This window comes from Myotis brandtii, unplaced genomic scaffold, assembly GCF_000412655.1.
Source record: "Myotis brandtii unplaced genomic scaffold, ASM41265v1 scaffold244, whole genome shotgun sequence".
NCBI lineage: Eukaryota > Metazoa > Chordata > Mammalia > Chiroptera > Vespertilionidae > Myotis > Myotis brandtii.
Window position 1 is genome coordinate 3289265 of NW_005359225.1, and position 25397 is coordinate 3314661.

Genomic DNA, 25397 nt, shown 5'->3' on the forward strand with positions numbered 1-25397 from the left:
ACCCCTAACTGCCTCTGCCTGCTGGCCTGATTGCCCCTAACTACCCTCCTTGTCGGCCTGGGCACCCCTAACTGCCCCCCCCTGCTGGTCACCCCCAACTGCCGCCCTTCCAGCCTGGTCATCCCCAACTGTCCCCCCTTCCCATCAGCCTGGTCACCCCCAACTGCCCCCCTGCTGGCCTGGTCGCCCCTAACTGCCGCCCCTCCTGTCAGCCTGGTCGCCCCTAACTGCCCCCCTGCCGGGCTGGTCACCCCTAACTTCCCCCCTCCCGCCGGCCTGGTCGCCCCACGCAGCCTGCTGTTCAGTCGTTTGGTCGTCCCTCACTAAACCTCCTGCCGGCTTGGTCGCCCCACACAGCCTGCTGTTCAATTGTTTGGTCGTCCCTTACTAACACCCTGCCAGCCTTGTCACCCCATGCAGCCTGCTGTTCAGTCGTTACTGTGATGGAGTACTGGACAATTTGCATATTCCTCTATTATTAGTATAGATTAATTGATGGAGCCAGGATTTGAACCCAATTTTGACTAGCTATATACCCTTCACCATTTGTATTTCACCATGCTAATAAGATTGGATGACTCAAAAATGAGGTGGTGAGGACATCCAACTATCTCACAATTCCTATACTTAGAACATTTTGTCTCACTAAATGCCGGGGTGTTATCTGCATCTACTAGGGTTCAGGAATATGGAGAAGGGGCTGTGAGTAAATTAATAAAGCGACTAGACATGAAATATAAATTTGGAAGGCATTTTTCGGGGGAGCCATAGAAGGCTTAACTTTAGTAACTAAGTTCTCCCCGAGTCTCTGGACCCCTAGCTTTTTATTAACACATTTTGCCCTATAGCAAAGCAGATATACATATCAAAGGTAAGGTTTGGTAAACAGTAAAGTATTTTTAGGTTGGGGGAACTGCCCTCAGCTGTCAGGCAGCAGGCAATAATATATGCAGATCTTCAGGTTTGGGAAATGCTTTCAGCTATTCCAGCAGCAGGTAGTATGATTCAGCCCCGCTGAAGCCTTAAGTTCCATCAACCTTTTGATGAACTTCTTGCATTTATTATGACATGCTGGAATTAGCCTCCAGCAACTAAATCCCTCCTGTAAAACTAGTTGCTGTAAGATTCCTGCTAGGGCCTGGTTTTCAAACTTTTGGTTGATTTGAGTCATCCACAGCATCACAGTTTTTGTTTGCTAGTGGTAAGTTTTTAGAGCTAACCCCAAAGCCTAATAAAGACCTGAAAAATAGAGTATAAAGGAAATCAGCTTACCTGTCTCTTGCTGTCCTCCTGTTTGGAAGTGATGCTGTGGGTCTGGTTTAAATGGTTCCTCCCATGCTGCTTCCTCAGATTCACTTATGTCCCCACACCTCATAAATACAGCAGGAGCTGATCATAAATAGGTTTTCTCTGAATCAACACTAGGAATTCCTGCTTCGTTTAGTTAGGCTCTACACTCCTGTCTTGCTTTCTATTCCTCTCCTCTCTCTGACGTATTCCAGAGATTGTAAAGCAGACCAAGGCTCACCTTATTAATTCAATACTTATTTATCAGGATAAAAAGAATAAGCCTCTGGTCTTATATAGACCTGGATTCAAATCTTGGCTCTGCTGTTTACAAACTGTGTGGCCAAGAAAGGGATCTTCTCAGTCATTAAGGGCAGCCCCCTTAGGAGCCAGAGCCTAAGCTCATTTTGCACACTGTACTAGTTTTCTAGGGGATTATTTGTCTTTTGTGATTTTTAAATTAAATATGTTATCAAAAATTTTGAAAATACAGATAAGCATAGTGAGAAAATGCAAATAAATCCCTCAAAATTCCAGGGGTGATGGTCTTTCAAATGCTTTCTTTCAAGACCCAGTCCCTTGAGGAAAATCACTAAGACACAATAACCAAGGGACAAGAACAAGTTTCTTATATTTAAGAGTGCTCTCCAGTTGTCTGTATCAAGAGGACACATCTCAACCCTGCCAGCTTTTCCCTGCCATACCAAAAGGGAATCTATAATAATTAAAGCGTAATATGCTACTTAGACTGGATGTCCTTCCAGACGAAGCTGGGGCTGCAAGGGAAGCCCGGGTCCCGGGTGCCTGCCAGCAGCTGGAGGGAGGGAAGCCCAGGTCCCAGGTGCCTGCAGGTGGCCACAGGGAAGCCCGGGTCCCGGGTGCCAGAGGGAAGCCTGGGTGCTGGAGGGAAGCCCGGGTCCCGGGTACCAGAGTGAAGCCGGTGCTGGCAGCCAGGGGAAGGAAGGCCTACTTTTGCACAAATTTCATGCATCAGGCCTCTAGTTTATATATATATAATAATAGAGAAACATGGTAATTAACTGTAACTCCAGAGTGAAGGTGCTGGCAGCCAGGGGAAGGAAGGCCTACTTTTGCACAAATTTCATGCATCAGGCCTCTAGTTTATATATATATAATAATAATAAAACATGGTAATCAGGCAGCTGCGAACAGGAGGCTTGCTTGTTCCAGTGATGGAGGAAGCCAAGGTTCCCTGCCTGCCTTGCCGGCCTCTGAGCTGCTCTCTTCTAAACAATGTTGCAATTATAGAAGCAAAAAAAACCCCAGATACCTGCTTTCAGCCGTCAGAGCTGGAGCGAGCAGGACCGAAACAATGTTGCAATTATAGAACCCAAACAAACCAGATACCTGCTTTCAGCAGCCGAGGCCTCAAGCTGGAGCCGGCCTCAGAGCTAAAGCCAGCTCTCAGCTCTAGTGACAGCCATAGAAGGTAAATAAATCCCAGAATAAAAGAAAAAAAGAAAAAAAGGAGAGAGGAACAAAAGTTTTTTTATTTTAAGGATGTCCAATTTATTGACTTTTCCTTTTATGAATCATGCTTTTGGTGTCAAGTCTAAGAACTCTTTGCCTAGCCCTGGATTCTGAAGATTTTTTTTTCTTTTTTCCCTTCTAAAAGTTACATAGCTTAAAATTTTACATTTAAATCTACGATCCATTTGAGTTAATTTTTGTATAAAGTGTGGGAGTTAGGTCATGGTTTTTTTGTTTGTTTGTTTGTTTGTTTTTGCCTATGAATGTCTAATTGCTTTAACACCTTTTTCCATTCAGTTGCTTTTGCACCTTTGTTAAAAATCCATTGGCATACTTATGTAGGTCTGTTTCTGAGTTCTCTTTTCTGTTTTATTGAGCTGTGTCCATTCTAAGCCAATATCAAGCCTTGATTACTATAGTTATACATAACTCTTAAAATTAGTAGACTGATCATCTCACTTTATTCTTCTTTTTCAAAATTATTTTAGCAGTTCTTGGCCACTTCCCTTTCTATAGTAATTATAGAATATCATATATTTACAAAAATATTTGCTGGAATTTGGGAAAGAATAGATGTCTTTACTATGTTGAATCTTCTGATCAGGAAACATAGTAGTCCTCTGTATTTTTTTCATCAGTATTGTGTAGTTTTTAGCATGTAATTCCTGTACTATTTCTGAGATTTATACCTAAGCACTTAATTTTTTAAAATTGGAAATGGTATTGGCTTTTTAATTTCAGTGTCCACGTGTTCATTGCTTGGACATAGATATACAATTCTTTTTTGTATATTTAGTTTGTATCCTGCAACTTTGTAGATCTCATTCATTAATTCTAGGAGTTTTTTGGTAAAATCCTTGGTATTTCCTATGTAGACATTATGCCATCTGCAAATTAGTGATGGTTTAATCTCTTCCTTTTCAAGCTTTATGTCTTTTATTGTTTTCTTGCTTATTGCACTGGCTAGTGCTAGCATTACATTGCTAGAATGAGAGCAGTGAGAGCAAACGTCCTTGCTTCCTGTTCTTGATCTTGGTGGGGGTAAAGCATCCCATCTTTTGTCATTAAATATAATGTTAGCTGTAGGCTTTTGGTAGATGCTCCTTATCAAGTTGAGGAGATTCCCCTCTATTTCTGTATTTCTGAGAGCTTTTTTAATGTTGAATGGGTGTTGAATTTTATCAAATCTTTTTTTTTGTATCAGTTGATATGATCATATGTGATTTTTCTTTTTTAGCCTATTAATGTGGTGGATTATTTGATTAATTTTCAAATAGTGAATCCGTCTTCAATCCCTGGAATAAGCCTAAGTGGAATAAACACTACTTGGTCATGTGTATAATTATCTATATATATAAAAGCCTAAGCGACCGTTCTGTTCGACCAGTAGCTATGACACGCACCGACCACCAGGGGCAGACGCTCAATGCACAGGCATGGAAACATGGAACAGACTGATGAATCTCAGAAGGAAGGGGAGGGCAGGAAGAGATTAACTGAAGATCTTATATGCATACTAGAGGCCCAGTGCACAGATTCTTGCACCGGTGGGGTCTCTCTGCCTGGCCAGTGGGGATTGGGCCGAAACCGGCTCTCCGACATCCCCAAGGGGTTGCAGATTGAGAGAGTGTGCAGGCCAGGCCGAGGGACCCTACCGGTAGACAAAATGCACCAGGCCTCTAGTTAATCCATAATAGTGAAAGCAGGCTGTGGTTGTCAGTCTCATCCTCATTATCTGTCTCTTCTTTGGAACCACTAAACCTCCCAGTCCCCTAAATCAGTTTCTCTGTGTGCAACCTCTAATCTCAGTGGCAAGACATGCCTAGCCACACTGCTCTTCTCTTTCTCCCACAGATGAGGAAAGGGTGATTGGCTTTGCCTCGGTGGACCTCTCCCCGCTTCTCTCTGGCTTCCAGTTTGTCTGCGGCTGGTACAACATCACAGACTTCAGTGGAGAGTGCCAGGGGCAGGTAAAAGTTGCTGTCTCCCCTATGGAGAGTTTGATGCACTTCAAAGAAGAAAGGCAAGCAAGACGTGGGGTGGAGACCCCAGGATCACTGGTATGTATCCTACTTCACATCCTTAACCAAAAAGGGTTCTACTGAGTAAAACCTACAAGAAAATTCTTTATATGTATTTAGTACTTTCCAGCTTATAGAACACATTATATATTTGTGTTTTGTAATAACCTCATGAACTTTTAGAGGTGATAAAAATGTTCTGGAACTATATATCTCAGTTTTTAAATAAAATAAGATTAGTTGCAGTGTGAATTTGAAATCATATTGGTTGAATATTTTTAAAACTCTTAACATTAAAATCATTGGTCTATCGCCCGGCCTGTGTGGCTCAGTGGTTGAATGTCAACCTATGAATCAAGAGGTCACAGTTTGATTCCCGGTAAAAGCACATGCCTGGGTTGGGGGCTCTATCCCCAATGTGGGGCGTGCAGGAGGCAGCCAGTCAATGATTCTCTCTCATCATTGATGTTTTTGTCTGTCTCTCTCTCTCTCCCTTCCTCTCTGAAATCAATAAAAATATATTTTTTTAATCATTGGTCTACCTTTTAAAAAAATTCAAAGGGAGAGACTGGGAAGAAGGAATTGATGATAGTAAGTATAGACAACTCTTTCATGGAGTTTAACTATAAAGGAAATGAGAATTTTCAAACTGTCCCAGATAGGGGAGCTCTATCAACACAAAGGTTGTAGCATATGCATCTCTCTGTCATGGGTGCCTGGTTCAGGATCTGACAGAGTGGGCATCACCAAATAATGAATGAATGAATACGTGCATGCATGCATGAGAAAATGATGAGTTAAACAGTCTCTATATAATAAGGACTTTTTTTCACATCAACCCTGGTAGCTATCAGATAAGAAATATCACAGCCACATTATCCTCACATGTAAATGTAAAACGATGTCTAGCCAGGAGTTCACAGACTAGCTGGAGGAACAAGATCATAAATATGTATAGATAGAGCAACTAAAAGGCAACCTAATAGTATAGTCTGTAAAATGGGCATAACAGTATCTATCTCATAAGATTATTGTGAAGTTTAAATGAGAAAATGCATGTAAATTGCTTAGTTCAGTGCTCAACACATAGAAAATACTAAGTAAATTATATTTATAAGTATATAATATATTTTACAAATTTATTTATATTACTTTGTCCCAAAAGGATTTGTGATGACAAGTGTACCATTATTTTCATTGCTTCTACAGATCCCAATATACCGTCCCTTTTCCTTCCCTGTCTCTGATGTGTATGCTGCATTCCCCAGCTGCATTGCTAGACAGACTCCAGAACAACTTGTTCACACCTCTTCAAAAGAGCTTGGTTTCTCCTCCCCTGGGAGGTGAGTGATTTCTTGATGATGGAACGAAATGGAGTCAAAGTGTAGAAGTGTTCGAGCTGGCTTGTCATTTCTCTCTTTCCTTTATTAAAGGAAGAAACTAAAGACAGGGAAAGAGCTTTGTTGACCTTCTGTCACAATATCTGGGAACCTCAAGATCCTATGAAAACATTTTTATAATATAGGAACTAGAACTTTACTGCTGTCAAAAGGATAGCTTTAGCCCAGCTGGTATGGCTTAGTGGTTGAGTGTTGACCTATGAGCCAGGGGTCACAGTTCAATTCACGGTCAGGGCACAAGCCCAGGTTGCGGGCATGCAGAAGGCAGCTGATCAGTGATTCTCTCATCATTGATGTTTCTATCTCTCTCTCCCTCTCCCTTCCTCTCTGAAATCAATAAAAATATTTTTTAAAAAATAAAAGAATAGCTTCAGGCAAGAGATATGTTTCTGTATTCTTCGGAGGCCTGTGACCTTTGTCTTTAAAATCAGTTATCAGCTGTATGAGAAAGATATCATGATCTTTCTCCTCCCAAACCAATTTGCCAGGTTATTTTGTAAAAAGCAACTGGCTCGTCCTTTTCACCCAAGCCAACCATGGCTATGCATACGGATATCGGCCTAGAGCATATTTCATCCTGTCAAAGGGCAGGGTCTAAGAATAAGATTGCTTCTCCCCACCCCCACTCTCTTCCAGGCCCTGGTATCCTTCTGCCTCTACCAGTCTTTCCCATGAATATCTCTCTACCTCAGAGAGAAGATAGGGGATCTTCCCCTACAGCAGCCACTCCAACAGCAGCAATTACTGAGTAGACCTTTTATTCCAAGAAAGATACTTCAATACACCACTCAAAGGCCCACTACAGTGCTATGTAGCTTTCTGCCTGCTCACTACATGAGGAGAGCCTCTGTGCTCTGCATAAAGGGAGCCCATGTATCTGTCAAATCCTAGATCCCAGGTTTAGATCATTTCTGGTTTGTTTTGTTTTTTTCTTTATTGAATTTATTGGAGTGACATTGGTTAATAAAATTATATAGGTTTTAGATATATAGTTCTATAATATATCATAGGTATATTGTATTGTACACTCACCAGCTCAAGTCTGCTCTTATTATTTTATAGGTGTTATTTTGATCATAGCCATCCATGAGACATAAGGGTAGGATAAGGGTACTGTACAAGAACAGAAATACAGATCAGTGGTGAGGCCACTGTTTAATAATTGTAAAAGCTACAAGTTTAGTGGTTTGCTTTTTGTCCAGACAAAAATGTTTCTGTTCCCACTTCAAAGGGCTATATCAAAAAGTCAAATTCTAGCTAACCATCCAAGGCTAGCCATATTGTGGTATATTCATACAGTGGATTAAACTTAAAAAGAAAAAGAAAGGCAATGTTGGTTTACAACAAAATGAATCAAAATAGAAGTTAGACAAAAAATAATATGCTTTAAATTGAAGGTCAGATAAAGAGCTTCACAGATAAGGAAAAGCTAAAGGAGTTCATCACCACTAAACCAGTATTATACGAAATGCTGAAAGGTATCCTTTAAGAAGAGGAAGAAGAAAAAGGTAAAGATACAAATTGTGAACAACAAACATGCATCTATCAACAAGTGAATCTAAGAATCAAGTGAATAAATAATCTGATGTACAGAATGAACTGGTGATTATAATGAATCAGGGACATAGAAAGGGAATGGACTGACTATTCTTGGGGGGGAAAGGGGAATGGGAGATGCGGGAAGAGACTGGACAAAAATCGTGCACCTATGGATGAGGACAGTGGGTGGGGAGTGAGGGCGGAGGGTGGGGCGGGAACTGGGAGGAGGGGAGTTATGGGGGGGAAAAAAAGAGGAACAAATGTAATCTGAACAATAAAGATTTAATAAATAAATAAAATAATAAAAAATAATATGCTTTATATTATTTCATTTACATAAAATTCTAGAAAATACATTCTAATCTATAGTGATAGAAAGCAAATCACTATTGCCTAAAGACAAAGTAGGATGAATGGAGCTGAAAGGAAGGAGGAGTTACTAAGCATAGAAGGAAACTTTTAGGGGTAATGGATATATTTATTTCCTTGATGTGGTAATAAATTCCTTAAATATACATGTATCTCAAAACTCATTATATTCTATATTTTAAATATGTGGTTTATTATATACTGGCTATACCTTAGTAAAGCAGTGGTTCTTAAATATTTCCACTTCAAAACACCTTTATACTCTTAAAAATTATTGATGACCTCAAAGCAGTTTGTTTATATAGGTTATATCTATCATTTTTTACCATATTAGAAATTTAAACTGAGAAAATTTTAAAATATAATGTGCAAAATCAATTGTGTCTATATATTAGCAATGAGTAATCCAAAATGAAATTGAAAAAAACAATTTCATTTACAATAGCATAAAAAATGATAAAATACTTAATAAATTTAACCAAAAAATTACAAAACTTATTCTCTGAAAACTACAAAACATTGTTAAAAGAAATTAAAGGTCTAAATACATCAAAAAACATCCCATGTTCATGATTGGAAGACTAATATTGTCAAGATGGCAGTACTGCCCAAACTGACCTACAAATTCAATATGCATTGTCACAATTTCTGCTGGATTCCTTATGGAAATGGGCAAGCTAGTCCTAAAATTCACATGGAAATTCAAGGAACACAATAAACAAAATAGTCTTGAAAAAAACAAAGTTCCTGATTTCAGAACTTAATACAAATCTACAGTAAACAACACAGTGTGGTACTGGCATAAGAATAGAAATATAGACCAATGATCGCCAGCCAGGCCTAGGGACCCAACCCATGCACGAATTTCGTGCATCGGGCCTCTAGTTTTTTAAATAATAGTAAAAATAAAGAGATTATTGCTGGGGTCAAGTTCTTAAATGCCCTACTAAGGAATTTGAAATTTGTTTTATAGATATAAAAGAAGCCAAAACTAGAGAGGAATGATGATGATTAAATAGGTTAGTACATGTTAAATGCTTAAAGCATTGCTTGGCATGTAATAAGGACTCCGTAAATGTTCTCATTATTTCAGATCTGTGTTTTCAAAAAATCACTCAGGCTATAATATGGAAAACTTATTCAAGAGGAATGGGTAATACTGAAGGTAAGATTATTTAGGAGATTGTTGTAATCCAAGAAGTTGATGAAGCCAGAACTGTGGTAGTGGGATGGATTTGCAATACCATTTCAGGAAGGTGATTTGTTTATTGTCACACTAGGCGTTTTCTCATCGGATGGAAATTTATTTGCCCCCATTTATTCCTGACAGAAGTGGTGCTGCAAGAAGCCAGGCATCACGGCATGAAGAGCATGTGCAGAACATCCGCCGATTTCATGAATCCCTGCAGCAGGGAGAGGCATTCTCGCCAAGTGACGACAAACTGACCACACCTCCCTGGTCTTCCCATACTTCCATTCTGACTTCTCTGAGGTGAGGCCCTCTGCTGAGAAAAGACACAGGAAACTGTAGTGGAGCACAGGTGAATGGGCAATGTCAACCTGCAATACAGCTTTTCCATCAACTACCACCACTCTGGGAGGTTTAATAGGGGCTTTCATGCACATTAGTGTCAAATTGGACCCTGGAGTCTCGCAGGTTTCCTCATACGCAAACCTGTCTCAGCTCGGACCTTTTATTCCTTCACGAGGCTCTATTATTAATGCACTGTAAATACAGGAATTTTAGATTACTCACCAAACTTATAACTACCCTCATAGCTACACAACCTCTCATCTACTTTACAATTTACAAAGCCTCATTCTGTCCACCATCTTTAGCCTCACAACCACTGACTTCTTCCAGACCAGCATCTGTCCCGTAATGCTTCCCTCTTTCTTAGTTTAGTCAGCATTTGAGCCAAAGAAGCACTGTGAGAATTGAAGGGCCATTATAGATCATCTGGATCAGCCCTGAATTATCTAATAAGAAGTGTAGTGCAGTGAAAAGGACTTTATTATTATTTTTTTAATCCTCAACCGAGGATATTTTTCCATTGATTTTTTTATAATATATTTGTATTGATTTCAGAAAGGAAGGGAGAGGGAGAGAGAGATAGAAATATTAGTGATGAGAGAGAGTCATTGCCTTCTGCATGCCCACTACTAGGGATAGAGCCTGCAACTCGGGCATGTGCCCTTGACCGGAATCAAACCCGGAACCCTTCAGTCCACAGGCCGACGCTCTATCTACTGAGCCAAACCAGGTAGGGCCCCATGGATTTTTAGAGAGTAGAAGAGAGAGGGAAAGACAGACAGAAATACCAATCTGAGAGAAACACATCAATTGGTTGCCTCCTGCACGAGCCTCAACCAGGGCCCAGGCTGGGGAAGAGCCTGTAACCAAGGTACATGCCCTTGACCAGAATTGAACCCAAGACCCTTCGGTCCCCCAGTCGACGCTCTATCCACTAAGCCAAACCAGCTAGGGCCCAGATTCTCATTTTAGATTCTCAGCTGGAGACTGAGGCTATTTAAGTAAAACCATCCATAGTGTGACTATATTTATTAGTTCATTCACGTAACATATTTGAGAACCCACTGAAAAAAGAGAAAAAGGAGCTCTCCTTCAACCTAGAGCAGTTTCTCTCAACCTCAGCACTGTTGACATTCGGGCCAGATATTTTGCTGTGGGGCATATCCCATGATATTTAGCAGCATCCCTGGACTCTGTCCACTAGACACCAGTAGCACCCCTCTCCCAGTTGGGACAACCAAAAATGTCTCCACACTTTGCCAGATGTCGTCTTGGGATCAAAATCGCCAGGCTAAAAACCACGGTTCTAGAGCTTTAGTTCTCAAAATGTAGTGTGTGTCAGAATTGCATGAAAGGACTTGTTGAAACAGATTGCTGGGACCCATCCATACAATTCCTGATTCCATCGGGCGTGAGAATTTGCATTTCTTACAAGTTCTCAGGTGATGCTGGTGCTACCAGGGTGACTCTCTACCAAATAGAGAGGAATGGAGATAATCTTGCATTACTTCCTTGGGCTCACAAAGCCCTGAAAGAATATTTTCTTTGAGCAATCCTATGAGGCCTGCAGAGCAAGTATTAATAAACTTTTTTCACAGATGAGAAATTCTTAGCTTGATATTAGTAGGTTCTGAACCCAGAACCTCTGACAAGGCCAGTTGGGTTTGCATATTTTCTAAAGCTTCACTGTGTTTACATTTATTTGCATATTCCTGCTACAGGTATTTATCCATGTGGCATACACCCAGATATAGACACCTAAGTAAATCCACTGTGATTTGGTAGAGTCATGGCTTCTAGTGACAGAATAAGGATCAGCTTTGTCCCCTCATTTAGCTTGGATTTGACTCTAAGACATGCAGACTGTTCCTAACAAAAGGATAGAAAGACTTTTGGTTTACTTCACAGGTATTTAATATCTATGCTGTGCCAATTGTATCAGGCACATTGAGTATACTAGAGAAATGGAGAAGTTTGAGATATTATCTTCTATTACCAGATGCTCATGGCCTAGTTAGGGAAACTAAACTAACACATAATGAGAAAACTAAAGGAAAATCTAAGACAGCAAGTCAATGGAGATGCCAAGAGTGAAGGAGTTTAAGGGAGAGGTGGACCAATGATTTGGGGTGATGGACTTTGAAAGGGAGAAATGTGAGCACCTTAAAAGTTGAAAGGAATAAGGACAGAGCAGGGGGAGTAGCTTGAACTCAGGTTCCAGCATTCAGAGCTGTGAGACAGGAATGATCCCTGTCTATTATCATGGAAAAAGCACAAGACTTGGAGTCCCAAATTCTGAGTAGTTGCATACCACTCACCCTGAACAAATCATTTAAATTCTCTGATCCTCACATTTCTTATTTGTAAAACAGTAATTACTGATCTCATCTGGTTGGCTGAGAATTAAACAAGGTAATGTATTTGAAAGCATAAAATATTAAATCCTATGCAAATGAAGGTGGTAGTGGTTGGTGTGATTTCTCACTGGAGAATGGTAAGAATAAAAAGGGCCCGTCTTTCCATGCTGATAGCACTCTCGCACACATGGTGAACATTCCTAAAACCCACCAGACTTTCTGTAAGTCTCTTTCTCTCTTGAAAATATATTTTAAAAAATATATTTGTAAACATCACTTATTAAAATAGTGTTAACAGTAATTTTTTTTATATCCATTTAACATTGATTTAATTTTTGTCAAGCACTATGCTAGGTGTAATATATATAAAGGAATCAGCAGAGAGCTTATACTTCTTCAGAGGAAATCAATGTGAAACAAACAAGTGATGGGATTGAAGTGTATAGAACTGTGGAGCACAGAGGACCCTTAAACCAATTTAGAGGGTGGTCAGGGAAGGCTTGCTAGACCTTGAAGGATCAGGAATGGTTATGAGGTAGCAAAGGTCAGCGTTATCTAGAGGAAGGCCTTTTTCTGTCAGGTAGAGGGCGTGAGGACAGGAATGATGATCAGGAGTGTTTCCCACCAGGAAGTAGGGTTTTTGCTGTGCATCAGAAGAATTGCATAAGCCATACAGAAGCGGGAGAAAGTTGTCCCCAGTGGTGGGATTGTAGTCAGAGAAGTGAAGGATGAGTTGTTGGTAGATTGGAGAGAAAGAGAGCCCTAGTATTAATAGACCAAATGAGAGGTATTAAGGTCCTAGCTCATGCAGTAGAATGTCAGGGGAACATAAAAGATGCCTATAATTTCAGTGAAAGACCCTTTTGTCCTCTTCTCCCCTTCTTTTTTTTACAGGAGGAATCTGAGTGAGCTAGATCAGATTCAGAGGTACTTCAGCCAGAAGCTCACCAAGCCTTTACTTCCCCTCAGTCCTCAGACTCAGACGATCTTGCAGTGCCAACAGAGCCATGGGGACTCTTGTGGGCCAGAAGCCAGCAGCCTAGATCCTGAGAGCCAGTGCATCCTGGAGAAATCCAATAACCTGGTGTTGCAAGTCAGCTCCTTAATCACGGGTATGGCTCAGGCCCCTCTTGTTGAGAAGTTATGATCACTGGGTGGCTATTCAAAAAGCAGTTGAATGTCTATCCTCAGACAAGCTCCTATGACCAACAGAGACCAACAGTTTCATCATCTTACTTATTTATCATCTTCCTTTTGAAAGGAGAGGCATAGTAGCATGGCACAAGAACATGTGCAATGGAAAGAGCATTGGACTGAGAGGCAGGAGACCAGGGTGGGCTTGGTGGGTTTCTAGCTGAACTTACTATTTGACTCTGAGCGTATCCTTTCCCTTCTTAAGGTTTCCCCAACCAAAAAAAAAAAAAGAGGGGGCAGTTGGATTAGATGAGTTCTTCAGTAGCAGTTCTTGAACTTGTGCCACTCTATTTTCAGAAAAAGTCAACTACATACATATTTAAAATTCTGATTCTAAATATAAAAAGAGCCCAGAAGTCTGCATTTTTAGGAAGTACCCCAGATGCTTTTGGATGTTAGTAATCCACTCTTTGAAAATCCCTTAAAGTGGTAGTTCTCACTTTGGCTGCATATTAGAGTTACCAAGGGAGCTTTTAAAAACCCAGATGCCCAGCCCACCAGCATGGCTCAGTGGTTGAGAGTCGACCTATAAACCTGGAGGTAATGGTTCGATTCCCATTCAGGGCACGTGACTGGGTTGTGAGCTCAATCCCCAGTAAGGGGCATGCAGGAGGCAGCTGATCAGTAATTCTCTCTCATCATTGATGTTTCTCTCTCTCTCTCTCTTCCTCTCCCTTCCTTTCTGAAATCAATGAAAATATGTTTCTTTAAAAAAATCCAGATGCCCAGACTGCACCATACGTCAGTTGCATCAGTATCTCTGAGAGTGAGATGCGGCATCAGTATTTTTCATAATTCCCCAGATAATTCCACTGTGCAGCCCAGAGCGATCACTCCAGAGAAAGTATTTCCAAACTTGCCTGATATAAGAATCACCTGTGGTATTTATTTTGAAATACAGATTGCTGGGTCCTACTGAATCAGAATCCAGGGTTAAGCCCTAGAAACAGGTGTGCTGTGAGGATTATTAAGAAATCATTTAGATCAGCACCTGAATGCAACTCACTTGGTGTCATTTTTGCTCAAGGAAAATATGTAAATTGTACACACGGATGGATAAGTTTCATTTTCCTTCTATAAAGGGGAAAAAAAGCCACCAGAAATCTTATTCCTACTTTGTTTTTCTAGATATCTAACCTGTTGGTAGCCAGAAGTGTACTGTGTATTTGATTTCCTCTTGCTTGGAAATAATATTCCGTCAGCTATTTATTGAGCACTAACCATGCCAGGCACTATTGTTTTACTAGCTCCAGGAAGGTACAGTGGTGGACAAGACAGGCATTGTCTCTGCTTTCAGGCTCATTTGGGATAGAGGTGAGAGCAAATAGGGAATCCCTTTAAAGGGCTATATTAAAAGAGGAGAGAGAAAAGAACTGAAGGATTGAAGCTGGAGGGCCTTGAAGGCAAGCTTGAGAGTTTATCTTTCTCCTGGAAGAAAATGGGGAGTTTTAAGCAAGAGGATGGCAGGATGAGAATTAATTTTCACAAGGAAAGGATGAGTTTTGAAAGAGATGATGGGATCAGGGAAACCAGGTTCTGCCTCCATCGTATCTCAATACACTTTTAATGAAATAATTAGACAAGGAGGCAGCTGATCAGTAATTCTCTCTCATCATTGATGTTTCTCTCTCTCTCTCTCTTCCTCTCCCTTCCTTTCTGAAATCAATGAAAATATGTTTCTTTAAAAAAATCCAGATGCCCAGACTGCACCATACGTCAGTTGCATCAGTATCTCTGAGAGTGAGATGCGGCATCAGTATTTTTCATAATTCCCCAGATAATTCCACTGTGCAGCCCAGAGCGATCACTCCAGAGAAAGTATTTCCAAACTTGCCTGATATAAGAATCACCTGTGGTATTTATTTTGAAATACAGATTGCTGGGTCCTACTGAATCAGAATCCAGGGTTAAGCCCTAGAAACAGGTGTGCTGTGAGGATTATTAAGAAATCATTTAGATCAGCACCTGAATGCAACTCACTTGGTGTCATTTTTGCTCAAGGAAAATATGTAAATTGTACACACGGATGGATAAGTTTCATTTTCCTTCTATAAAGGGGAAAAAAAGCCACCAGAAATCTTATTCCTACTTTGTTTTTCTAGATATCTAACCTGTTGGTAGCCAGAAGTGTACTGTGTATTTGATTTCCTCTTGCTTGGAAATAATATTCCGTCAGCTATTTATTGAGCACTAACCATGCCAGGCACTATTGTTTTACTAGCTCCAGGAAGGTACAGTGGTGGACAAGACAGGCATTGTCTCTGCTTTCAGGCTCATTTGGGATAGAGGTGAGAGCAAATAGGGAATCCCTTTAAAGGGCTATATTAAAAGAGGAGAGAGAAAAGAACTGAAGGATTGAAGCTGGAGGGCCTTGAAGGCAAGCTTGAGAGTTTATCTTTCTCCTGGAAGAAAATGGGGAGTTTTAAGCAAGAGGATGGCAGGATGAGAATTAATTTTCACAAGGAAAGGATGAGTTTTGAAAGAGATGATGGGATCAGGGAAACCAGGTTCTGCCTCCATCGTATCTCAATACACTTTTAATGAAATAATTAGACAAGTAGGTATGAGTGAAGCTTGAGAGGGAGTTACTGAATGGTTGTTTCATTTCTGCCACATCTGTGTGCCAGGTCCTTTGCTGGGCTCTGAAGTTGCAACATGAATCAGATATATATGGTCTCTGCCTTTGAGAAGCTCACAATCTGATAGGAGAAATATGTAGACAGACAATTACACAATAGCATGTTCTTATGCTTTCATGTAGAAAAAAAGCTATGTAGCTCTCCCTTCCAGCTGGTGCATCTGGGAGGGCTTCCTGGAGGAGATGCAGTAGAGTGAGGCCTTAAAAGATAGGCTGGTTTTTAAAAAGCAGAAAGACTGCTCTAAGACAGAAGGGTAGTTCAGGCCAAAGGGCCAGGAGCAATTAAATGTGCTTCCTGGTTCCTGTTCCTATTTGCAGCAGGGATGTTCCATTTTCATACATCTACTCACTCCCCTTTGACACCTGGAAATTGTCAATGTGTTAAGCCTAGCCAGGACCTCTGCAGGCTGTGTACCCCTTTAGGTGCTATGAGGGAGATGTGATACCTACTCTTGGGAGTCAAATTTGCCTCCCAGCTTCTTTCTCCTCTCAAATATTCATGTAAAAATATGACATTTGCTACACCTGTTTATTAATTTATTCCCTACCATTTCATCTTTAAAACAATTTGAGGTGACTAGTAGCTTCCATTTATTAAGTGTCTATATATGTGCCACACAGTATGTGCCCATTATCTCATCTATTCTTTATATCAAAACCTTGAAAAGGGTGGTGTTGATCATATTTTAAAGATAAACAGGCTCAGAGAAAAGTTTGCTGTTGACCACAAAGTTGGCAGAGATTTGACCTGAAGACTGACAGCTCCAAAGCCTCTGCTCTTTCCAACACACCATGCTGCCTCCATTTTCTCTGTAAACCTCCCTACCTTATCATTTGGGTGATAGATATTTCCTTGCTTTCATTTTCCAAGTAAAATAGATAGTTCAAATAGTTGTCATCAAATAGGTAAATAAGTGGATTCTCATTTTGATTTTTAATATAGGTAATTACTGAAGTAAAAGGAAGCATGAACATGCCCACCAGGACTCCCAGCTCCCAAGAATTCCTGAGCAGGAGCAGATAGTCTGAAAGCGTTTCTACAGATGTAACCACAACCATAAATAGATTAGATTTTGGTCTTCTGATATTAGAATAAAGTGCTAGAAATTGTACTGTGTTGAATATAGTTTCACTGACTCTTGGGTGGATTAACTATCTTTAAGATTTGTTCAAAGTCTGATTGCAAGAATACTTCTTTTTCCTTTTGTCTTTTTTTCCCCCCCAAGAATAATTCTGAAGCTAGAGGCTAATGTGGGGAAGTTGAGTGGTCTGTGGCCCTACCTTGTAGTAAGAATGATATCTGTTGCTGTTTAGATCTGCAGACTATCACCAGGAATTCTCAAGCATCTTTGAGTTCTCGCCAAGCCAGGAATAGAAGCAGAGAAGTTACCACTCTCCCAGATGCTCAGAACACAGGAGCCATGCAAGAACAAAGCACAATTCCGGACCTGCCCTTGTCAAGAGCTCCAGATGAGGGTGCAGACTCCCCTCCTCCCCGTACTCCAGAAGAGTCTTCGAGTGGAAGAGTAATGCTCCATGAGTCCCTTGGACACACAATACCCATTACAAGGATGCAGAACAATGAAGACACTGAGGCAGGCCCAGCCTACAGTGATGAAGACTATGAAGAAGACATCATTGAGCCCAGGACACTCAATGAGATCACCACCATAACAGACAAAACTAGCCCTTGGTCCAGTTTTGTGTCAGACTCAAGTGAGATCATTAGCCTTCATCCTGATGAGGTGCAGAGGGTAGGCCCCTCTTGTCCTTCTCCCGAGCCCTGCCTTAGAGAGGAGCTCAGGGTCAGAAGTAGCTTTCTGTCCAGTCCAGAAAGAGCTGTCAACTCCCACCTGCCTAGGCAGGGTTCTGCTAGCCAAAGTCTTGTTCCTTGTGAGGGTAAGAGCCCTAAGACCTGGGTTGGAGAGCCTGCCTTAGCAGACCCTCAGCTCATTCCAGGTGTGACACTCTCAAGAGCCCCAAAGAACAACACTTGCTCACCAAGGGCAGATCAGGACCAGGAGCCCAAGCCACAGGCCCAGGCTGAGGATGAAGCTGCCTCCAGTGAGCTAAGTGACTCTGCTAATAGCTTGGAGAAATTCCCTCTACACCTAGCCTCCCAGAACAAAAGGGAACATCATAAGGGGCTACCCACCAACTGCCCTGACATCAGGCAGAAGCAGGCGACATCTGGATCAGAGGTTTCCACAAAGCAGAATCTCCTTCTGTATCCTTTGACGGTTTCCCACAAGTAGCCCAATGTAGGCATTTTGGATGCTGGTGCTTAGGCCAGCCTAGTGGGCATGAGCAGTGGCTACCACCTTCATGGGATTCACTGAGGGGCATGGGAAGATCCTTCAAAAGACTCACCTGCACTGACAAGGTGCTCCAATTCTCCCATTAACACCAGCCCTCTGAAGCACGGTGTTTTTAACTGGGTTTAGGTGTTGGGAGCACATTCATTAGCCTGTCCTGGTATATTGGGTATTTTACAGCTGGCCCTAGGAATGAGACTTTTAATCTCAGTTGAAATAGAAGTGGAGGGCCGAAACCGGTTTGGCTCAGTGGATGGAGCGTCAGCCTGCGGACTGAAGGGTCCCAGGTTCGATTCTAGTCAAGGGCATGTACCTGGGTTGCGGGCACATCCCCAGTGGGGGGTGTGCAGGAGGCAGCTGATCGATGTTTCTCTCTCGTCGATGTTTCTGGCTCTCTATCTCTCTCCCTTCCTCTCTATGGAAAATAAATAAAATATATTTTAAGAAAAAAAAAAAGAAAGAAATAGAAGTGGAGGGTGCAGATGGGAAAGAAGAGTACTACCACTGATTGAGCATTTACTTTGTGCCAGGCACTTGACATACATTTTTTACTCAATCATCTCAAGTCTTTAAGGTAGGTATTATTTCTATTTTGCATGTAAGAAAACAGGCTCAGAGTTGTAGTGATTTGCCTAATTTTTTTTTTAAAGGCAAGTGATGGAGCCAAGAGGAGGGGAAGTGGGCATAGTTGAAATGGCAGTGTTGATGGGGAGAGGGGGCACCTTCTTTCTCCTTTGAAACGCAGTTGGACACATGGGGAAGGGAAACCACAGGACCATCAACAGCCCTCACATGTGCAGCCTACCCAGTTGGCTTTAATGACTGGAGGCTGAGTACTGACAGCCAACTCTCTGGTGGAGTTCTTTCCTGGACTCCCTTATTGCACCTTCTGATACTGCTGCCTTTACAGTGCTCAGAATTTATGGTCAGTGGAGGAGTAGTCACAGGTCCTAATTCAGACCTTCCCTCAACTATTCTTTAAAAATAACGAGTATTGCCCAGCCCTGTGCTGTGTACTGAGAACAGAGATTTTAATCAGATTTTACCTCAAGAAGTTCCCATTATGAGGTAATGATAATAACAGTAAACAGACCATGACAGTTAGTGTTCTAAGTGTTGTGATGAGACATGGACTGTATGCTGGGGAACAAGAGGAGGAAGCTGCCATAACTGCTTAAAGGTATCCCAGTAAGAGACATTAGAGCTAGACCTCAGAGATGAATAGGCATTCTGTAGACAGAGATGAGAAAGTGGATTGTGTGTGCAGGGCATAGCCAGGTGAGAGAGCCTGGCTTCTGGGCAGCAACAGTTCACTGTGGTTAGAGCCCACGTGTAAACACACGGTGAGAGGTGAGGTAGGGCTGGATCTTCAAGGGCCATGTATGTCTGGCTAAGGTGCTTAGACTATCCTGCAAGCAATTTAAACTTCAGTTTCCTTATCTTTAAAATGGAGATAATAGACCTTTTCTTGGAGTGGTTGTAAAAATTAAAATAATGATGTAAACTACCTAGTACAGTGCCTGGTACATAAATAGGGTTCAGTAAATGTTAACTGGCAAGAGTATGATATGGTCAGATTTACATATTAGGAAAGTCACCCAGTTCCCTGTAAAGAGAGGATTAGATCAGAGGAGACCAGAAGAAAGTTTGACCAAAAGCATAGACTGCTTTATTTTTTTTAATATATTTTTCTTTTTATTTCAGAGAGAGAAGGGAGTGGGGGAGAGAGAAACATCAATGATGTTGAAAAGGAGAGGGATAGATTTGAGAGGATTAGTTAGATAAGAAGGACAAAAGATGACAAAGAGAAAAACAAAGTATGATAAGTATCTATGACTTAGATATTTCCATCACAAGTTACTAGGTAATGGTGTCATTTATTGGATAGGGAACCGCACATAGAGATAAACAGATTCTGGTAAAGAGCAGATTTCCATTTTGGACCTGTGCCTGTAAGACATTTAGGCCTGGAGTTCAGGACAAGATCAGATAGAAAGGTAAGTTGTGGAAATAGATTAGGGCAGCAGGGAGAGCACGGAAAGGGAGAACCACACAAGACAGAGTCCTGAGGATCAATATGTAAACGGTTGGCAGAACAGATACCCACAGAGAAGAGCTGGTCAGAGCTGGAGCAGCAGGAGAGGCGGTGTGGGAGCAGAGTTTCAGGAATTAGTTGTCAACACTGACACTTAAGACAGGCCCAGTAGATTATGGACTGACCTGTGTTCACTGGCTTTAGCATTAAAGAGGACAGTGCAAAATGGAGAATGCAAAGCAGTTTTCAGTGGGTGAGGGAACCAGTGGTAAGGACAGTGAGAAAAAGCAACCTTTTCCCATTAATCAGGGAGACAAGAATAGCTGGCATCGAATGCTTGCTATGTGTCAGGCACCATTCTCAGCACTTTGCATGTATAAACTCTTAATTCTCAAAACAAAAGGTACTATTAGTATATCCATTTTACTGGTGAAGAAATAGGCATAAAAGTGAACTTGCCTGAAGTCATCATTTAATAATTGACAGAAGATACTGTTGGAGCAGGACCCTTAGGCAGGAGGTGATGGGCGGAGAGGGGGGACTTCCGGTGTTTCAGACACACCCCTGAGACCTCGCAGCAAAGCCATTCCTCCCCCACAGCATCAGCTGACTATCCGGCAGAGTCCCCAGCAGTCAGAGCAGCTGGGCCTCTGAAGAAGAGCCAGGGACTTGAACCAAAGCAGGAAATGCTGCATTTCATTCATTTGGTGGATATTTATTGAACACTAACTATGTCCCAGATGCTATGCCAGGTGACAGGAATGTGGCTATGAAAGAGATCATCTATGCCCTCTTGGAGTTCAAAGTCTAGCATGGGAGAACGATGATAAAGCAATTTGAATCAGAACCATACTTAGCTTATTGAGCAGAAACAAAAAATTAAACATCAAAATGGCCCCATCCCTCCCCTCCCAAACTGAGTAAGTGCTTTGAACAGATATTCTCATCACAGTGCTGGATATCTGCAGGTATACAAAGGAGAAGTACAAGATCCAGTATCTGCCTTCAAGGGCTTACATCCAGACTGGGCGGACCAGCTGTGCCCACTTAGGCAGAACCCTCATTTCTGGGTATAAGCAGAAAAGAACCAGGGGGACCCTCCTTTTTTACTAGGCATCTCCCTCCAATCTAAGACACTGCCCCTTGGAGCCACCTTGTCTGAAGGCCTCATGTGGTGCTCTAGGGAAGTAGTGAGGTCACTGATGGAAACTATGCCATCTTTGCCTTTGAGAAGTTTGGGGGGATTTTGAGAAAAACACATTGAGATTCATATCACACTAAATCAAACATTATCCTGTGTTGCAAACTCTGCTGTAGAAGGAGGAATCACTGAGGGCTAAGATCAGGAGAAAGCTTCCCAGAGGAGGTGGGATTTAAACTGACCCATAAAGAAAGCATAGACTATGATTTGTTAGGAGTAGGGAGGGCCTTCCAGGGAGAGGGAACCATGAGCAAAGGATTCATGGGCAGGAATAGGTATCATTGAGACCAGTGACTTTGCTGGTCTGGCAGGTGGGAGGATTTCTAGGTATATGTGTCCCTTAACTACCATGATAGCCCAGAGCCCATTGTGGTGCCCAACTTTTTTTTGCCTCCCCAGCAGTTGGAGGCCTCCCTGCGGATGCTCTCATTCTCTACAGCTTTGCCACCACCAGCCACAACAGATCAGGTAAGAGAACTTTCTCTCCTGTAGAGTCATCATCTCGTCCATGAAAGTGTACACAATGCAGAGCTACCCTGGGCCGGCTTCCTGAAAAGGCAGGTGGCGGGGTCACTCTCCAAGCTTGTACTGAGCGTATTCTGTGGGCCCAACATTGAGCAAGGAGCTCAGGAAAAGTGAAGAGCAAAAGTGTTAAGGGCAGGGCATCATCAGCTAAGACAGCGGTTCTCAACCTGTGGGTCGCAACCCCTTTGGGGGTCGAACGACCCTTTCACAGGGGTCGCCTAAGACCATCGGAAAAACACATATATAATTACATATTGTTTTGTGATTAATCACTATGCTTTAATTATGTTCAATTTGTAACAATGAAAATACATCCTGCATATCAGATATTTACATTACAATTCATAACAGTAGCAAAATTACAGTTATCAAGTAGCAACGAAAATAATTTTATGGTTGGGGGTCACCACAACATGAGGAACTGTATTAAAGGGTTGCGGCATTAGGAAAGTTGAGAACCCCTGAGCTAAGATGATGTAGAAGAAACAGTGCAGAAGCATAAAAGCAGGACTCAGCTAAGAAATGCATACCTAATGCTGTGGGAGCTCCCGCTGAGCAATGGTGGGTGTGTGCAGAGGAAGCCTGCTACAGGAGATGCAACCTTAGGAGACTCGACAGATGAGTAAGGCCTGGATGGAGAGGATACCAGTGGCATAACTATTTGTTTATGGAACACCGCATAACTATTCATCACTCAGCTGAGTTAGGTGGTTGGAACACTGGTGCAAATCCCAGCTCTTGTCTTTTCCCCCTTGGCACAGCACTTGACCTTCCTTGAGGGTGGCAAGAAAAATAACTACTTTTCTAATCATTCAATATATTCTTATCATCAGGCATTGTGCTGGGTGCTGAGTATACAATAGTAAATAAGACAAATTCCAAGTCTTCATGGAGCACAAAGAGTAAAAAAAATAAAATATTTACAGATTGTGGTGAGTACTAGGTACTCTGATTAAAAACAGGGTCTCTGAAGAGTCCGTATTTCAGCTGAAAGATGACCAATGTGGTGCTTGCCTGGTACCAGGCACAGTTCCAAGCACTTTATATTAACTGACATATTTCAGCAACGTAAGGAGGGACATATTTTTTCCCTACTTTAAGGTGAAGAAATTGAAGTACACAGAGATTAAATAACTTGCCTTACACAGGTAGTAAGTGGTAGAGCCTGAACTGGAAACCAGTAAATTTGATTTCAAAATCAGTGTTCCTAACTATTTACTGTACTATACTGAGAAGGAGCCATGTAAGCAACTTGGAGAGAGTATATACCAAACAGAGAACACAACAAATGCAAAGGCCCTCAGGCTGAAAGAGCTTGGCCTGGTCTAGGAACTGACTCGGTCGTGGCACTGGAACGTAGAGACTGACATAATGAGGTCAAAGCGCCAGACCATAAAGGACATGTAATCATGGAAAGGACTTTTGATTTTATTCTAAAGGCAAGGCTGTCCATCTAAGTGTGTTAAGCAGAAGAGTGAGAGCTAATTCAATTTTAAAGGATTCATCCAAGGTGCTGAGTGGAGAATTGGTTGTTTCTCAGATTTGGCAGCACGATGGTCATTGGTGGCCTTGAAAGAGTAATTGCAGTGATGTTGTGGAGAAAGGTGCCGTGAAGTACAGCTGCCTGCCGGGCACTATTCTCAATCGGGGTAAACTAGGCACAAAGCACCTGCCTCATGGAACTTTAAAAAAAAAACAAAAAACGATAATTTCAGAGAATAATACATGCACTATGGGCAAAATATATTAGTTTGTTTATTAATTATAATTACTAACCCTTATTTAATGCTTTCTATGCACTAAACATTATTCTAAGTATTTTACATATATAAACTCTTCCAATGATCCAATGAGGATGGGTACTGTTATTATTCCCATTTAAAAAATGAGAAAACTGAGGCTCAGAGCTTCCCATGCCAACCTACAAGGTATTATTATTTCTATTTTATAGAGACGCATATAGATTCAGTCACTTGCTCAGGGTCTCCCAACTAGTAAGTCACTCTAAATGTATGACTCCAAACTCTATGCTTTTCATTACACCACTTTAAAATCGTGACACTTGTCTTATGGTGTATTTTTCTAGCCAATGTGCCTTCTTTTAAGTAGACTTCATTTTGCAATTAACATTTAAACATTTTTTATGCTTTCCCAGAGCCTACTTTGATGACAGATGGGGTCAGTGCAGAAGTACCCTAAGAGCCTGAGGGTATAGTCTTAAAGAGAAGCCTTTAGATGTCTGGTCCTTTTACTGGTTTTCCTTCTCTCTCCCTCAACTTCCCCAGCACCATTTCCAGGACATCTCATTGATTTGGCACATGGATCAACCTAAGTCCCCACACATCTCAGTTTTTATCAGATTTGTACATCCTCTCTCAGAGTCCCCACCCAGGAACTCTGCGTTTTTGTGGCCTTTGTTCCTAGTCTGGTTGTGGTCATCAGCTCACCTCTTTCCTCTCTGCATCTTCCTTGCATGTCCCATACATACCCATCAGCATTTACTTGAGGGTCATGGGGCTACGTCCAAGCAGCAAGCACAAGCTTGTGAGCAAAACATCCAGGGAGTGAAATACTTAATCTGCTACGCAGTAGCTAAGTTTCCGAGTCTCGGGATCCTTATAAATAACACCAGGCTAATAAAACTCTTACCTGATAGCGAGAATTACCCTGGAGGAAAGAAACAGACACTGTCCGCTTCCTTTCCCTCTCCCCCTATCAGCCAAGTGGGTGAAGTGTCAGTGAGTCATGCCCCTTGGGAAGGGAGGTCTGTGAGCCACTTGGAGCTGTTATCCCTCACCTGCCAAGCAGAACTTATGTTCCTGCCCTGTGTTTTCGTCTTCATAATGTGCCAACTCCCACGGGGACATACTGTCTTTGATCTATTAAACATACGATAAAAATATGGGAGAGGGAGAAAGAATTTTCACTTCAGTTAAAGAACAAGTCTAGTTTTTTGTTGTTGTTGTTAATCATCACCCAAGGATATTTGTTCCATTGACTTTTCAGAGAGAATGGAAGGGAAGGGGAGAGGGAGAGAAACATCGATGTGAGAGAGACACTTGACTGGTTGCCTCCTGCACACACCCCTACTGGGACCAGGGATCAAACCTGCAACCCTTCAGTCCGCAGGCCAATGCTCAAACCAGCTAGTGCTCTAGTCTCTTTTCTTTCTTGCCCACCAAATATTATTTGTCTGCTGATCTCAGGGTCAGCTCTCTCCTCAAGACCTCATTTCTGGGTCCTCATTAGGGTAACCAATCATCACAGTTCACACCCAAAACGGTCCCATTTTCAGCACTGAAAGTCCCACAATCCAGGAAACCTCAGGAGGTTGGTCATCCTCACTGATCGTGGCCTTTCTCACTACTTGATGCATTTGTACCTGCATTTTCTGAGTCATGCTCTTGGCTAGGTGCCAGCCACTGCTAACCTAGGGATCAAGTATGTGTTTAAGGCACAACAAGTAGAGACACCAAAAATTAAGGGATTGG

The 25397-nt window shown here is 41.8% G+C and overlaps 1 protein-coding gene and 2 long non-coding RNA genes across 8 annotated transcripts in view; 1 reads left to right on the forward strand and 2 right to left on the reverse strand.

Moving 5' to 3' along the window:
* C2CD3 (C2 calcium-dependent domain containing 3) overlaps nt 1–25397 on the forward strand; it is a 122725-nt gene that overhangs the window by 83382 nt on the left and 13946 nt on the right. For 2 of the 6 annotated variants that reach the window (XM_005867082.2, XM_014540426.1), the window contains exons 27-32: nt 4633–4838; nt 6009–6142; nt 9438–9599; nt 12893–13110; nt 17145–18057; nt 21738–21849. In XM_005867082.2, the coding sequence (XP_005867144.1) occupies nt 4633–4838; nt 6009–6142; nt 9438–9599; nt 12893–13110; nt 17145–18057; nt 21738–21849 (1745 nt within the window). Of the gene's footprint in view, nt 1–4632; nt 4839–6008; nt 6143–9437; nt 9649–12892; nt 13111–16773; nt 16946–17144; nt 18378–21737; nt 21850–25397 lie in introns of those variants that run through there. The other 4 variants (XM_014540427.1, XM_014540429.1, XM_014540428.1 and 1 more) reach the window with 4 other exon arrangements.
* Nucleotides 6163–9429, reverse strand: LOC106726257. Its single transcript, XR_001362285.1, has 3 exons — nt 9352–9429; nt 7232–7312; nt 6163–6239 (listed from the first exon to the last, which is right to left on the reverse strand). It is a non-coding gene; the product is annotated as an uncharacterized LOC106726257 (long non-coding RNA).
* On the reverse strand, nt 9538–24534 carry LOC106726256. Its single transcript, XR_001362284.1, has 3 exons — nt 24354–24534; nt 22437–22535; nt 9538–9612 (listed from the first exon to the last, which is right to left on the reverse strand). It is a non-coding gene; the product is annotated as an uncharacterized LOC106726256 (long non-coding RNA).